Source organism: Aquarana catesbeiana, linkage group LG13, assembly GCF_042186555.1.
Source record: "Aquarana catesbeiana isolate 2022-GZ linkage group LG13, ASM4218655v1, whole genome shotgun sequence".
In the NCBI taxonomy this organism is placed as follows: domain Eukaryota; kingdom Metazoa; phylum Chordata; class Amphibia; order Anura; family Ranidae; genus Aquarana; species Aquarana catesbeiana.
The window spans coordinates 228153112-228169684 of NC_133336.1; the positions used below are offsets into that span (position 1 = coordinate 228153112).

Sequence of the window (16573 nt, forward strand, 5' to 3'; positions counted from 1 at the left end):
GCTTTAAATCAGAGTCAATGGCTTGGTATTTTGGACAGCTATTTTATCCAAGATAAATTTCCAAAACATGGCTTGTGGGGGGTACTCGAGGACCGAGGTTGAGAACTACTGCTCTAGACCATCAGATGAATACTTATGTAGGTGTGCTCAAAGCACAGACAGTAAAGGAGGCAAAGCATAGGACACCACAAATCGGGCTTCATACAGGGGAGGAGCTCTCAGACAATAATCACAGATATAATGATGTTCAACATTTAATTTCTCGACCATGCTGCTCAGTAGGAGAGAAATAGATAAATTAGGTTGTGATTGACAGCGCTGGTCTTCCTCAGCATCAGGAGCTGGCAGCCACCACTCTTATTACTCATGTAGGGGGGAGGAGATTATCGGCGAAGGGGAGGGGACATATCAGCATACAGAGATCCATAATGCAGTTTTCTGTAGACTGCTTATCTAGACCATCAGATGAATAAGAGCCCTTGCACACTGGGGCGGTTTGCAGGCGCTATTGCGCTAATAATAGCGCCTGCATACCGCCCCGAAAGTGCCGCTGCTTTCATTCCAGTGTGCAAGCCCCGAGGGCTTGCACACTGGAGCGATGCGCTGGCAGGACGGTAAAAAAAGTCCTGCCAGCAGCATCTTCGGAGCGGTGAAGGAGCGGTGTGTATACCGCCCCTTTACCGCTCCTGCCCATTGAAATCAATGGGATGGCGCGGCTATACCGCCGGCAAAGCGCCTCTGCAGAGGCGCTTTGCGGTGGTATTTAACCCTTTCTCGGCCGCTAGCGGGGGGTAAAACCACCCCGCTAGCGGCTGCATACCGACGGTAAAACGCCGCTAATAATAGCGGCGTTTTACCGCCGACGCTGCCCCCCGCCCCAGTGTGCAAGGGCTCTAAATAATGATGTAGGCGTGCTCAAAGCACAGACAGTAAAGGAGGCGGTAGTGACTGCTGGAGCAGGAGCATAGGACACCACAAATCGGGCTTCATACAGGGGAGGAGCTCTCAGACAATAATCACAGATATAAAGATGTTCTTTTCTTTGCAATCTTTCATTTAAAATTATTGTTTAACCCCTTTCAGTAAGAAAGGAAAAGGTAATTAGGTTGTTATTGACAGCGCTTGTCTTCCTCTGCAAACAGGAGCTGGCAGCCACCACTCTCCTTACTCATGTATGGGGGAGGAGATTGCCAGCAAAGGGGAGGGGACATATCAGCATACAGAGATCCATAATGCAGTGTTCTATAGGCAGCTTCTCTTGACCATCAGATGAATAATTGCAATGTAGGCACGCTCAAGGCGCAGACAGTAAAGGAGGCGGTAGCGGCTGCTGGAGCAGGAGCATAGGACACCATAAGTCGGGCTTCATACAGGGGAGGAGCTCTCAGACAATAATCACAGATATAAAGATGTTCTTTTCTTTGCAAATCGTTCAACAATATGTTTCTTAAGCTAAATTATTGCTTAACTCTTTCCCTCCTTTGAACACCTCTGAACACCTGTGGGGGGGGGGGGCAGGAAGGATCAACGAACATGTGACCATAGTGTTATACTGTCTTTGTGCTGAAAGTGCATAAGGAGCGTGCTCTCACCACATAAACACTGGCTGCCCAGTATGGAAGGCGGTTGGGTCTTAAATTCTACCCTTTTGCTGCTGCACATATGTGTTGGGCAGCCATAAAGGGGTTAAACATGATTTACTAGAGCAGCAAGTAAGCTTATATTTCAGATGAGACGTCTTTAAACTGTAAGGTCAATTGGGCTTTAAAAGTAAATTGCTGAATTTCAAGTACAGAACCTCAGGTCCAAATTTCTTCATATAAAATATAATTTTTAAAATAAAGTCTTAAAAACAAAATTCAGTCAGATTTGATGGGTTGGGAAAATACCACACCATGGCCACTAGATGGAGCTGACAGTCATCGTAAATACGTTTTTTGCCTATGATCATTAGCTCCATCTAGTGGCCATAATGCCGTATTTTCCTGTTTTCATTATGAACTAATAACATTCGAGCTGGAGATAAAATATCCTAACACCATTCGATTTCTTCTTAATTCCCATGGAACAAATGTACATGGCAGTTTCACAGAGGATGAGCAGGGTGATTTTTTTTTTTTTTTTATAAATACACCCCCTTAGTCTTTTTTTAAATATGTAACATCAGAAGAAGGAGACAGTAGATATAAAGATCCAACATGAGCCAAAGGGTAGTCATTTTATAATGCTGGGAGTGTCTTCATTGGCTGCCCAAGTAGTGTAGTCATTCCATTTGCTAATTTTGGGGTACATTTCTACTTCCCAGGAAAATCATCTTTTCTGGCTCCACCAAAAACATGAAGTAAAAGTTGCTGAACATCATGGCGATGAGAGGAAAGAACGTCAAACCATAGCCAAAACCACGGAACGATCGGCTGACGGCGAAGGACAGCCAGTAGATAAGCCTGGAAGGAAAAGATTTAGCAGTCAGAATCTGTATAGCATGATGATACACATTGTTTTAAAACCTTCAAAATGGAAACCTATCTAGAAAAACTTGCTTTTGTCTAGTTTTAGATGGAGTGGAGAAGATGATTGAGCCCAGAATTTGGGGAAAATGCGTTGAAGGTGTGGCTTAAATGGAGCAAGCTGTGGCTGCTTTTATCTGTCAATGACCAGGGATGGTGTGCGGCTGCCGGAATATCTCTTCATCTCTGCAGTGTGTCTTGGGTCAGGACAAAACCAAACACAATATTCCCAATGCACACGTTCCTAAAGATGGCTATTCATAAATGATGTGTGCTGCAATGACCACAGGCTGGGAACCATAAATGATCCAAGCGAAGAACTGTCATCAGCACACCAAGGATTCCTCAAGAAGGGTCCAAAGCTTTATTATCGTGGTCACATGGTACACAGAAAGTAAAGTTTCTGAGCCATGTAGGGCCCCTTCGTCAGGCAAGTGATGGATCGGTGAACACGGTGCACCACTATCGTCTAGGTGCAACCAAGATTAATAACCCATGCAGTGGGTAGCCATCAAGGGTGCTGTTCAGTTGCCTGATGAAGGGGCCCTGCGTGGCTCCAAAAAGGTTTCTTTCTGTGTACCATGTGACCACGATAATAAAGCTTTGGTCCCTTCTTGAGGAATCCATGGTGTGCTGATGACAATTCTTCACTTGGGTCAGCATGGACCCACTCCCAGCCTGCACCCTCACAGCGGTTTCCACCTCACAGGATTATGGTTACCTGAGCAGGGCCAATACGCAACTTTCAGGGTCAGAGTGGAGAAGGGTGGTTGTGTCCTGATAGAGAGATGTCCCCTCATTTCCTATCCCAGTGACACCCTATCTCTTTCTGAAACACAAGGGGTCACCAAAAAAGGAAATCTCAACCTTCTGGAGCTTCAAAGCCCAATTCACTTCATCCAAAAAGTAGAAAAATGTTTTTGGTCGGTTGTGCTCTTTATCCTAGTAAACTTTCAGGATACAGTCTACCGAAGAATGTCAGGTACCCTTGAAAGGGCCAGTCCACCCAAATTGATCATTCGGTTACAAGTGCAGTCAACAGATGGCTTCTTTGGGGGAGAAAACAAAAAGTCTCCTCACTATGGTGATTCCCACTCTGGAGTTTTACTTATCACCACCCACCTTAGGCCATTCCCAATCCCCCTGTTCCATTCTCCCCAAAAAAACACATTAAAATGGACCTTCCCTCATGGCCATGGAAACTATTCCCTATATGCTGATTATATTTGATGCTCAAGCACAGTGAAACCCATTTCACCCTTCTATCCCCAGCTGCCCTTCCGCTGCACATTCCATGCCACCATCTTAGTGTTCTTCATCATCGGGAGCTGACTGTCCACTCTTGGTTCTTGCAGCCGGCCCCCTAATGACATGGCACCAGATGATTTGGTGCCAGGTCTTTTACATTACATGTTGCCATAGTGTTTGTAGACTTTCTCTTCTTACACCCTCTGCCTCCTGGGATCCAGATCATGCATCCTAGAAGGCTGGAAGGCCATAGGTGCCAAATCTCTGCAAGATACCATGCTTGATACCACAGCAACATGTAATGAAAAATACATAGTGCCAGATTGAGCGTATGCTCAGATCAAGATCTGGTGCTATGCCTTTCACATTACATGTTGCCATAGTGTTTTGAGACTTCTTACCCCCTTCGCCTCCCGGGATTAATGTCATGTATCCTAGAAGGCTGCAAGGCCATAGGTGCCGAACGTCTGCGCGATACCATGACTGATACCACAGCAACATGTAATGGTAAAGACACGGTGCCACATTGAGCTTATGCTCATATCAAGATCTGGCACCATGTCTTTTGCATTACATATTGCCATAGTGTCACGACCCCCCCCCCCAGCTTCTTTGGATACAAGTCACACATACTAGAAGGCTGTGGGGTTGTAAGTACCAAGCGCTTGCAAGATCTTCTGACACCATGGCAACATGCAATGTGTAAGACATGGCACCAAATCTCACACATGCGCAGATGGAAAGTAGGGGCCATGTCTTTCATAATGCATGCTGCCATAGGGTTTGGAGATGCCACAAGAGTTTGGTACCTTCAGCCTTCTAGGGTTCATGACATGTATACCATGAAGTTGGGAGTGGAGATGGGCTATGTTCCCCTTACCTAGGTAACAAAAGAAGGAAGAAAAATGGTGAAGCATCCAAAAGAAGGTATTTACATTAGGAGGAAAAAAATAGCAAGCAATTATGTAAGAGGAAGGAAAGAAAAAGGACTAAGTTGTAAATTTGGTGAAAGATCCATTCTAAAAATTGACCACAGCAGGTGTGTGGAGATCCCACCACTGAAGGCACTCAAAGATTTATGAAATTATTTGGTGGTTTACCCCTAATATCAGTCCTGGTTGGACCCTTAATCCAAGATATTTACAAAAGGGGGAACATAGCAATCAACTATGTAAGAGGAAGAAAATAAAAATAATTGAACTGTAAATTTGGTGAAAGGTCGGCTTTAAAAAACTGACCACAGCAGGTGTGCAGAGATTCCACCACTGGAGGCCCTCAAAGATTTATCAAATGGTTTAGTCGTTTATTATTAGTCCTGGGTGGAGTGACCCTTTAATCTAAGCTGTTATTATCACATTCTAGATTCAGCAGGATGCAACCGGTGTTTATTAGGTGAATATAGGTGTGGCAAGAGATTGGCTGGAGCATCCAGATATAGAACCCCATTTCCATGACAGATGGAATCAGCCCAGTGAGATAAATGCTACTTACTGAGCAAGGGTGAAGAGGCAGGTGAGGAGCGGGATAAACTTCAGGTGGTCCTGGGGCAGGTAGGTGGCCAGCACAGAGAGGTTGAAGAAGTAGAGGACGAATAGAAACGTTCCTTGCTTAACAAACCGCCGGTGTATGGTCACCTCACGCTCTTTGGGTTTAAACGGGTCATAGGAGGAAGCACAGAGACGTGAGATTCCATGGATGATGACACCTGGGAAAAGAAGAGAGAGTGAAATACTTTGCACTGATGGAGGACTCTGCTCCTTTCTCTATAACTCTCCTCTCCTGAAATACTCTGCACTGCTGGGGGACTCTGCTCCTTCCTCTATAACTCTCCTATCCTTAAACACTCTGCACTTCTGAAGGACTCTGCTCCTTCCTCTAACTCTCCTCTCCTGAAATACTCTGCACTGCTGAAGGACTCTGCTCCTTCCTCTATAACTCTCCTCTCCTGAAATAATCTGCACTGCTGAAGGACTCTGCTCCTTCCTCTATAACTCTCCTCTCCTGAAATACTCTGCACTGCTGAAGGACTCTGCTCCTTCCTCTAACTCTCCTCTTGAAATGCTGGAGGATTCTGCTCCTTCCTTTATAACTCTCCTCTCCTGAAATGCTTGAGGACCTTCCTTTATTGCTCCTTTTCACAATTCAAGTCTAGAAGTTGGTCAAAACTTTGAAAACTCTTGGCACCACAGACAGCCCCCTCTAGTCTGCATATTTCTATATTTAGTACAAAAATTTGACCAAGACAACATGTACATTTCAAATGTCACATTAAAAATTACTCATAAAATTAAAGCCCAACTGCATGCAAAATGTTCCAAACAGGAAGAATTACATCTTTCTTGGAAATGCTTTTTACGTAAAAATAACTACAGTAATAAATGAATTTAAAAATGTTGCATACAGCTTCATATGTGGTACAGGCTGGAATATGCATTTTCATTTTGCATAGAATTTCCTTACATTTGTTCCTACAGTGGTCGAAGGATACAGTTTGTGGAAAAAAATATTCTTCTACAACTGAAAACAGAATCTCCACTTACCAAGAACGATGGGGAACGAGGCAAAGGACGCACACCGCAGGGTGTAGACGAGTCTGGTGGGTATGTCTTGCATTAGTGGGGCATCAAACGGCAGCCAAGTGTAGGCCGCATATAGGAAAGCCGGAAACACAATCATGGAGGTGACGAAGGACCCAACAATCTTCAAGCAGCCCCTGTTACACTGACAGATTCTTGGATCCGGGGGCTCCCCGTCTACTGTTCTTCGGATGGTACGGATGAGGGGCTCACATTCCGTTTCCCCTTTTTCGATGTCCACCATTTCCATTTGGACCTTCTTCTCCTGGGCTGGTTTTTCATCCAGATGTTGTACAAAGAAAGCTGCGCTAACCACTTGTGATAGCTTGTCTTCTTCAGCTTTGCTGCTCTTCACCCCCAGGTTTTCATTGGGTTCATACAGACCAGCGTTGCTTAGTCTCGTGATGCATTCTGGTGGCTGGCTGCTGTCCGGGTATGGTAAAGTTACTTGGGCGTCTTTGAACCAATTGTCCATACATTCTTCCTCCAACGAGGAGTTGGTGTGTCTTGACTTTTCCGAACCCTTTTTGCTGCGGTTGGATTTGATGGAAGCAGAGTCCTCGCAAGGCAAGAACTCATCGTTCATCTGTTCGTCAGTATTGGTCGTTTCTTTAACCTCCTCGTATTTGTTTTGCAAATTTTCGACGCACTCTTTACAAAGACAAGACAAGATTCCATGTCGATGGGTGTGTTCGGATGACCTGGGTGAAGTCTGGTCAAAGTAGTCGAGGCTTTGGTCTTCAATGTTATGAGCAGTCTTCTCTTCTGCTTTAGCTAAGTAATCTGGAGATGCATCGTTTTGAATGGTCTTCTCTTCCGCTTTATCTAGATAACCAGAATCGGAGTCCTTTTCATCGGAGAGGACCTCTTTGGTCTCCACATCTGCTGACCCCGTTCTCTTGGTGTCCTCTGTGGCTTCATTGTTATTTGAGGCCTGTGGAACTTCCAGTTCATAGAAGCCAACAGAACTCAACTTTTTCTCTGGAGTCTCCTGTAAGCCAACATCTGTTCCGGTATGATCAGTCTTCTCTGGAGAAGGGTCAAGTTGAAGGACCTTTTGTTGGCCTGTAGCCATTATGGAATTGGTGACCACCACTAGGCTGGTCGGGCCATGTATTCAAGTCAGCCCGACTTTCTGTACGAGGAGGCTTTTTACAACTCTTGAAAAGATATGAGGGTCTCCTAATTTGTTTCTTGATATCCGTTTTCATGTAACTTCATCTGATCTGTTAATCAACCAAACAAGAACAGGAAATTAAAAAGCAATTCCTAAATCCACCCTCGCCCTCCCCTTCAGTGTTGCACAGTTGTACCAGCTTCTCTCCTGGACTGAAATGGCTTACTCTGATTTCACTGCACACTGTGAGCTTCTCACAATGCGCATTAGAAGCTGCGCCCGCCTCCCCAGCCCGACTGTCCCTGGCCCCACCCCTTTCATTCATTGGAGTTCAGCTTTATTTAGTCATGGAAGCTCAGCATCATGTGTGGGCATTACCTATTCAAATACATCCTGCCTAAGAATGCCAGCTCCTCCAGACTGACATCCACCCATGAAGGCAATTTGAGATTTGCAGAACGTGCATGAATATGATTGGCTGTTGTGATATACTTTTCAGCTCTGACACTTTGGGGTCTATTTAAAGAATGTGCACGTACATTCGTTCTGTGCAACTTGAGTAAAAACGAATGCACTTTAACCTATTCACATTTTATTATGGGTAGTAGTAAAATACCACATTATGGCCACAAGATGGCACTGAGGAGCATAGGAAAAATATACGCTACATCTATGTAACAGGAGACACAAATTAAACATTCTAAAGAACACTACAGGGAATCAGCAAATAAATGTAACCATTCCCTCTAGTGTTCTCTAGAATGGTTACATTGTAACAAGGGATACAATGTAACAATCCTAGAGAACACTAGAGGGAATTAGTCAATGGTTATATTTGATCTCCAATTCTCTGTAGCGTTCATTATAATTCAGTGGCGGCTGGTGTTAAATATTTCCAGGGGGGAGGTAAACGAACGCCAGCTCCCCCCAGATGGACTATCGCTCCAAGCAAACAAACACCCCCCCCCCCCCCAGTGCGTGGGAAACAAACGGTGGATGTTCGCCGCGAACAACCCCCAGCAGGAGATGTACGGTGGATGGCGGCGATCCCTGCAAACACCCCTCCCCCACGCGGGAGACGAACGGCAGATGTGGTAAGGCGGCGCATCGGACTAACCTCAGGAGGCAGGGGGAATGAAGAGTCGGCCCCATTCTCCTCAGGGCTCAACAGGAAGTGTCCTGAGACCCGATTGGCCAGTGTGTCCTGAGACCCGATTGGGAGTTCCAAGGCTCCCTGGCCAATCGGGTCTCAGGAGCCTCATTCCTGTTTGGCCGGGAGGAGAATCAGGAAGACAATAGAGAATATTTATTCCCTATTGTCACACAAGTGGATGTGCTTGAGTCCACCCATTTTTTAAGTCTATTAGAGCCTCAGGCTCCAATCACGTGCTTCTAAAAAAAAAAAAAAACATTGGAATCCATACGTCCAGGCGCCCCACATGTAGATTAGGGGGCCAGACGCATGGATGGGGGGCCGCACCCCTGCGCCCTACATTATGGGCTGCCACTGTTAGAATTGTTAAATTGTAACTCCTGTTACACAGATGTACAGTATATATTTCCTATGCTCCTCAGCTCCATCTACTGGTCAAAATGCAGTATATATCTACTGCCCATAATAACATGTCATTTGCGGTCAGAGGAGAGATACTTAGCTCCATCTAGTGGCCAAAATGCAGTATATACATCTACTGCCCATAATAAAATGTCCTTTGGTCAGAGGAGAGATACTTAGCTCCATCTAGTGGCCAAAATATGGTATTTATCTACTGCCCATAATAAAAGACCATTCGTTCAGAAGAGGTAATAGCCTGAAGAACATTCATTTTTGCCCAGTTGGCACAGAACGAATGTACATGCAGATTTGCTGGACTAATAGCTATGTGGATTTTTTTTTTTTTTTTAAATAGACCCCTTTGATACATGACTCTTTCTGCATGCAAGAGGCAGCAAGAAGCCTGCAGCAGATGTGCAAAGAATCCCTTTCCTGTTCCTGGGGGACACCAATACAAGAAACGAGAGGGCGTGTTTCACCAGGACAGAAAACACAAACAGCATTAAAAACCATGATCAGAAGCTCCAACCCGTCCTCACTGTATTAAAAATTCATTTGTTTGTGTCCCCATTGAGGAGATTTTCCATGACTTCCTGTCCCGGTGACACCAATACAAGAAACAAAAGGGCATGTTTCCCCCCGGGACAGAAGACACAAACAGCATTAAAAACATGATCAGAAGCTCCAACCCGTCCTCACTGTACTAAACATTATTTATTTTTTGGTGTCCCCATTGGAGAGATTCCCATCACTTCCTGTCCTTACAGGGTAGGGAAAAATCTTTATTGTAGGGACACAGAGGGCAATAAAACAAGACAGAGGCTGCAACCCTCCCCCACCCCACCCAACATTAAATAAAAAAGAGAGTTTTAGTTGGTGTCGGGTGTTAAATCTGTGGGTGTGAGTGGGAGTAAAGTGACGGGAGGCTGCAGACCCGCCCAGAAGCAGACTAGGAAGGATTACACAAAGCTGTGATTAAAAGGTAAGTGGCGTGGATTCCTCTGCGCTTCCTGGATAAGCAAAGGAGCTCACTGATTGGCTAACAGACAGCCTGGGGCCCAAATGGCTCTCGTGACTACAAGCAGACGCTCCTTAATTTCCGAGTCGTCAGTCACGTGCGTTCAAAGACGGAAATTGGATGACTAATATGATGAAATGATATAAATGAAGGAGGACAGCCAAATTATTAGCTGTGCCGGGAGTAATGAGGGCAATGAAGAGGAGGTAATCGTCCGCGTACAGCCACCCCGCCCTCCGATGACAACACCGCCATTTTCACTTCTACTGAACTCAGACACCCCGCTGATCACACACAGGGGGGACCGTTGTAACCCGCCAAAGGATTTCCAACGCTATATATATATATATATTAGTACCTTGGATTATGAGCATAATCCGTTCCAGGAGAATGGTTGTAATCCAAAGTACTCACATATCAAAGCGAGTTTCCCCATAGAAGTCAATGGAAAACAAAGATAATTCGTTCCACATTGACTTCTATTGCATGCAATACCGCATGTGGCCAGAGGTGGGGGAGGGGTGCCGGAGAGCCTCGGAAATACTCAGGACAGCTCGGCTGAATTCGGAAAGCCTCGGAAACACTCGGGAACTGAGTATTTCCGAATGTTTCCAAGTGTTTCCAAGTCATTCCGAGTATTTCCAAAGGGCTCTGAACTGCTCCGAGTGTCCCCGGCGCCCCTCCCGCACCTCTGGCCAAATGCGGTACTGCACCGCCCATTAGCTTGAATTCTGCTCATTTTTTTTTCCAGACAACACTCGCAAACAGAGTAAGAATTAAAAAAAAAAAAAAAAAAGTTGCTCGTCTTTCAAAACGCTCGTTAACCGTGTTACTCGTAAACCAAGGTTCCACTGTATACTGTTATTCTGTACTTGCCAAATACTGTGTGCTGCAGAAATCCCCCCTCCGCCGAGTCTGGCTGCAGCCATTTTAACTGTGGGCAGCTGAAGCTGCTGCCTGTTCACTTCATGGATTTACACAGAGGCACACCTGCAGCTCTCATTGGCCCTCTTATGACTCATCCCCCCATCCCTTCCTGGCAAACTCTCATGAGAGTGAAAGAGAGAGCTGTGTATGATGTTATAAGCCTAGGCTAATGACCAGACAGGAAACAGGAAGTGGGTTGTATAAGGGATTTACTGGCAGAAAAAAAAAATGTTTTACTGTCCAAAAGATAAAAACAACAACAAAGGCAGAAGATTGAATAAATGAAAAAAAAAAAAAAAAAAAAAAAAAAAGAAGACTGAAGGTTCGCTTTAACCTCTTCCCGACCAGCGACATATGTCGGCACAATGGCACACCGGGTGGGCAAATGGGTGTACCCGTACGTCCCTCCGTGTTAGCCGCCAGGTCCCGTGGACGCGGTGTCCGCCAGCAACCCGCAATCGCGACAAGGTAGAGGCAGAACGGGGAGATGCCTATGCAAACAAGACATTTCCCTGTTCTGCCTAGTGACATGACTGAGATCACCGCTCCCCATCATCGGGAACATCGATCGCTGTCATGCCAGTGGTAGCCCCTCCTCGTGCAATGTGGAGCGTTTGTGGCGACTCCCCATTTGCTTGGATGTGCAGAGTTTTGCAAGCTTGCTGCCCGGCGATCGCTATATGTCGAGTAAACTTTTCTGCAGGAGTGATATGAAGCATCACGACCACGGCGTGTGAACACCCCTGTCTGCTGCCTATATTCAGCTTAAGGGGGGGGGGGGGCGACAAAAATGTGGCTCATCTGCGCATTGTTGTCACCCCCTCCCCAACCTTACAAATACAATGGTGTGACCTCCCCACCCATAACCTGCTGATTGGACAATGAAGGAGCAGCAAGAGGCCGATAAAAAAAACGATCCCTCTGCTCTCTCCTCCTGTTAGCTTGATTAGCTCTCATCTCCCAGCGCTGCTGTGTTGCAGGTAGCTGATATCAGGACACATTCAGGTACTTCTATTAGCCACACCTCCCAACATTTTGAGATGGGAATGAGGAGGGACACCTACCAGCAAACGTATGTAGCCATAGGACACGCCCCCTGCCACACCCCCTTAAAGGAGAATTACCACAAAAAAAAAAAAAAAAGAAAAAAAAAAAAAAAGGTTAATTAAATCCACAAGAGCTTTTTTTTTTTTCCACTACGATTCCTTTATATTGGCTTTAAAAATTTAGAAATGCAGCAATTTAGAACTCAGATGAAAGGTTTAGGACCGGGGAACATTGTTTGAAAGATAAAAAGTACATTTTATATAAAACTATATAGATCAGACCAAAATGAGGGACAAATGAGGGACAGAGGGACATTGCTTCAAATCAGGGACAGCCCCTCCAAAATCAGAGACAGTTGGGAGCTATGGATTAGCTGCAGGTTTGAAAAATAGGGAAACTCAGCCGATTGGTAACTGATAAAAGCCCAAATCTCCATGTCCCCCGCTGGAGAGATTGAGCTCAATATCTGTCCTGGTGACTACTGAGACAGGAAGTGACGAGGAATCCAAAAATGTTGAGTCACCACCAAAGCAAGAGATGAGGGAATCTTCCGTAATGGGCACACCAGGTACTAAGACTGGAGTTTTTCTTGGCTTTCATCCCACTTCCTGTTGAGTCTCCAAGACAGGAAGTGAAGGGGAATCTCCCCAGGGGGACACAGGTAGCACAAAATTACCTGCTGGGGTGGGGGTGGGGGTGGGGGTTATCAATTAAAGAAAAAAAGAAAGAAAGAATTTGGCTTACACTTTAACCCCTCCCCCCTCCCAGTCGTCCCTTTAAAAACTTGCCCTTTGTAAGGTTTGCCCCCCCCCTTCATGACCAGGCCATTTTTGACAATACAGCACTGCGTTACTTTGACAATTGCACGGTCGTGCGACGCTGTACATAAATAAATTTGATGTCTTTTTTCCCCCCCCACAAATAGATTTCTTTTGGTGGTATTTGATCACCTCTGCGGTTTTTATTTTTTGCTCTATAAAACAAAAAAATAAATAAATAAAAGGAGAGACAATTTTGAAAAAAACAATTTTTTTTACTGTCTGATATAAAGTCCTGCAAGCAGCATCTTTGCAGCGGTTTGGGATCGCTGTATACCCCCCTCCTCCACCGCTCCCTGCCCATTGGAATGAATGGGCAGCGCTTCCGAAGCGCTTTTCAGGCGCAACACGGGCGGTTTTAACCCTTTCTTCGGCCGCTAGCCAAAAGCGTCAGTCAGTGTTAGAACGTCCACCGCAATATTCCAGTGCCGCCAAGGCTACTGCTTTCACACTGCGGCCACTCATTTTAGCATCGACTTACCGTCGTTTTTAGCAGCGCTTTTCGGCCGCTAGCGGGGTGCCTTTAACCCCCCCCCCCCCCCCCGATTTGCTCTACACTGCAGTGCAAATCACATGCGATGTCTGATGTGTGATTTCAGCCATACAGATAGTATACAGATAGTATACAAATAGTATATAAATAGTATACAGATAGTATACAAATAGTATATAAATAGTATACAGATAGTATACAAATAGTATATAAATAGTATACAGATAGTATACAAATAGTATATAAATAGTATACAGATAGTATACAAATAGTATATAAATAGTATACAGATAGTATACAGATATTATACAGATAGTATACAAATAGTATATAAATAGTATACAGATAGTATACAAATAGTATATAAATAGTATACAGATAGTATACAAATAGTATATAAATAGTATACAGATAGTATACAGATATTATACAGATAGTATACAAATAGTATATAAATAGTATACAGATAGTATACAGATAGTATACAAATAGTATACAGATCGTACAGCTGAATTTGCATCGCATTCACACCTAACTCGCACAGGACCCTTTTTTTGTTTCAGCACCAGAATCGGATCGCAATGTGAACACCCATGTGATGCGATTCCTGTCCGAATTCCTTGCTCACACTGCGATCTGTGAACCGATCTGGGGGGGGGGTGTCATTAACTTTGTATTGGCACCCTGCAGCGGTTGGCAAATATCGGTGTGAACTGCCTGCGAGTCGGGTGTGATCTGGGAACCCGCAGTGGATTCACAGCGTTCCTGCATCGCGCCAGTGTGAGCTGAGCCTAGCTTGGCAATACACATTACAATCCGGTTGTACAATCTCCTTGATGGTGGCCACATAAGCGTCAATATTATTATCCAATGATCAAAACATGAAATCATCAAAAAAGAAACAAAAAACAAAACAAACAAAAAGAAATATAAAAAAAAAAAAAAAAAAAAAACATAACTTCTTTCCCAATCAATTTTCAATCAGATTCAAGTCGATCAGCCAGAGCGGAAAAATTTATCGACTGTGTTGCAGCGGCGGCACTGGGCTGCTTTGTTCATCGATCTGATCGTACTTTGATCAGTCAGGTTATGAGATTGAATGGGTAACCCAGAGATGTGATCAATAACTTATGCTGGCCATACACTATACGAAAAATCGGCCGAAAAATCGTTCGTATAGACACTTCGTTCGTTTTTCGGAAAGTTAATGGGCACAAATCGATAATCGTTTGTGACGTTTTTGTGGGGAAAAAACGAACGGGAAGTTTGGAAAATTTCTGCCGAACGTACGATAAATTGCAAGGTTAATGTGTTTCCCGTCCGAACTGTCTGCACTAGGTATATGTAAAAAAACGAACAAAAAATTATTTATTCATGTCCACTGAACAATTTATCGGTCATTATATGATGGCACGATCGTTTGCGGTCACGGTCGAACGTTCGGTTTTCGAAAATGTGTTCGCCCGATTTTCTGTATAGTGTATGGCCAGCATCACAATCGTATTCCTCCAGCTATCGATCAAATCCACGCCCCCCCCCCCCCCCCCCCCGTGTGCGCCATATTGACTGGATGAGTTGTCTACTACAGATCAATTATTCTGATCGGTAAAGATTGATCACTTATCAAAGCGTGTATGACCTTCTTTAGATCTATCATCATAGAGCCTGATCGGATGGTTCAGATAAATCCTCACATTACATAGTCTGGGCAGATCTTATGCTCATCACACATGTTACAATCTGATTGTACAATCTCCTTTAGATCTACCAACAATTGTGTAGTGCAAGGGCTTTCCTGATTGGATACAGATTGGTTGGATAGATTCCGTAAGATCTGATTGGATAGATTAAGTAAGATCTGATTGGATAGATTAGGTCAAATCTGATTGGATACAGATTGGTTGGATAGATTTGGTAAGATCTGACTGGATACAGGTTGGTTGGATACATTAGGTAAGATCTGATTGGATGTATTAAGTAACATCTGATTGGATGGCTTAGGTCAAATCTGATTGGATGGCTTAGGTCAAATCTGATTGGATGGATTAGGTCAAATCTGATTGGATGGATTAGGTCAAATCTGATTGGATGGATTAGGTCAAATCTGATTGGATGGATTAGGTCAAATCTGATTGGATGGATTAGGTCAAATCTGATTGGATACAGGTTGGTTGGATAGATTAGGTCAAAGCTGATTGGATACATTAGGTAAGATCTGATTGGTTGGATACATTAGGTAGAACCTCATATTACCTAGTTTTGGTAAATCAAAATCTGATTGTATGGTCAGATTGTAATGTGTATGGTGACCCTAAAGTAAACTGTACAGAAATTGTAGCGTGTGTGGTGAGCCTCGGATGGCAGTAAAAACCCGGCAGGGCTTCTGACCCCCTCTCCCTCTCCATCCAAAACACAACACTACAACATTTTGGTTGGACGCACACAGAAGCGACAACATGAAACGTATCCCGTCTGGCGCTCGGTGACTAATAAACGGGTATTACCGGTCGCCCCGTCCTCCGGATTATATCTCATAAAGGTAAAGTTCAGCTCCGTCTCAGTGACATTCTTCTACAGAACGTTTAATCGTTAACATATAACGAAAGGAATGATGGGGGGGGGGGGGGGGGCGCCGGGGGCCTCCTCGACCAATCCGAGACCGCAAGACGCCCATAAAATATTAACGGGAGAAACAATGTATCCTTTCATCCGATCCGCACTCCTGAAATATCACCCGGCAATGACCGACGTCCTCCATGGTGCTGGGGGGGTCACAGGAAGCGCCGGAGATCCTAGCCGGGGGGTCACGGACTCCCCCTTTAAATTTAAAGGGGGACCCCTGGGGGGGGGGGTCGGTAAAGAGGTGGGAGGTATACATAAGAAGCGGGGGGGGGGGGGGTGGGGGGGGGTCACATACCTGATCCCGGGGTCTACAATCCTTCCCTTGTCTTCCAACCTTCCCCGTCCTTCCAACTAGAAGATCTAACAGCTGCTTCCGCCCCGCCCCTTATGTACCTGTACAGGCTCAACCTGTCCACAGGGTGGGGCTGACCGCAAGGGGGGGCGGGGACAACACTTAACCCTTCCCTTCCCTGCAGAGAAGAGCTATAAATAGACCATCCCATACAAATGTACTAAAAAAAAAATATATAATAAAAAACAATAAAATAATAATAATAATAAAAAAAAAATTTACTTTTATGACTGCAAGACCATGACAGTGTTATATTGTATTTGTTTTTTTTTTTGTTCAATCACTAAAAATCT

General features: G+C 44.7%; 1 protein-coding gene across 1 annotated transcript; it reads right to left on the minus strand.

Annotated features, from left to right (window-relative positions):
• Positions 1-241: 241 nt before the first annotated feature.
• On the minus strand, positions 242-16338 carry TMEM79 (transmembrane protein 79). The gene is made up of 4 exons (XM_073609366.1): positions 16224-16338; positions 6296-7557; positions 5247-5460; positions 242-2444 (listed from the first exon to the last, which is right to left on the minus strand). Exons 2-4 carry the CDS (start codon positions 7404-7406, stop codon positions 2276-2278), a joined length of 1494 nt encoding a protein of 497 aa, XP_073465467.1. The 5' UTR covers positions 7407-7557; positions 16224-16338; the 3' UTR covers positions 242-2275.
• Between the last annotated feature and the right edge of the window lie 235 nt (positions 16339-16573).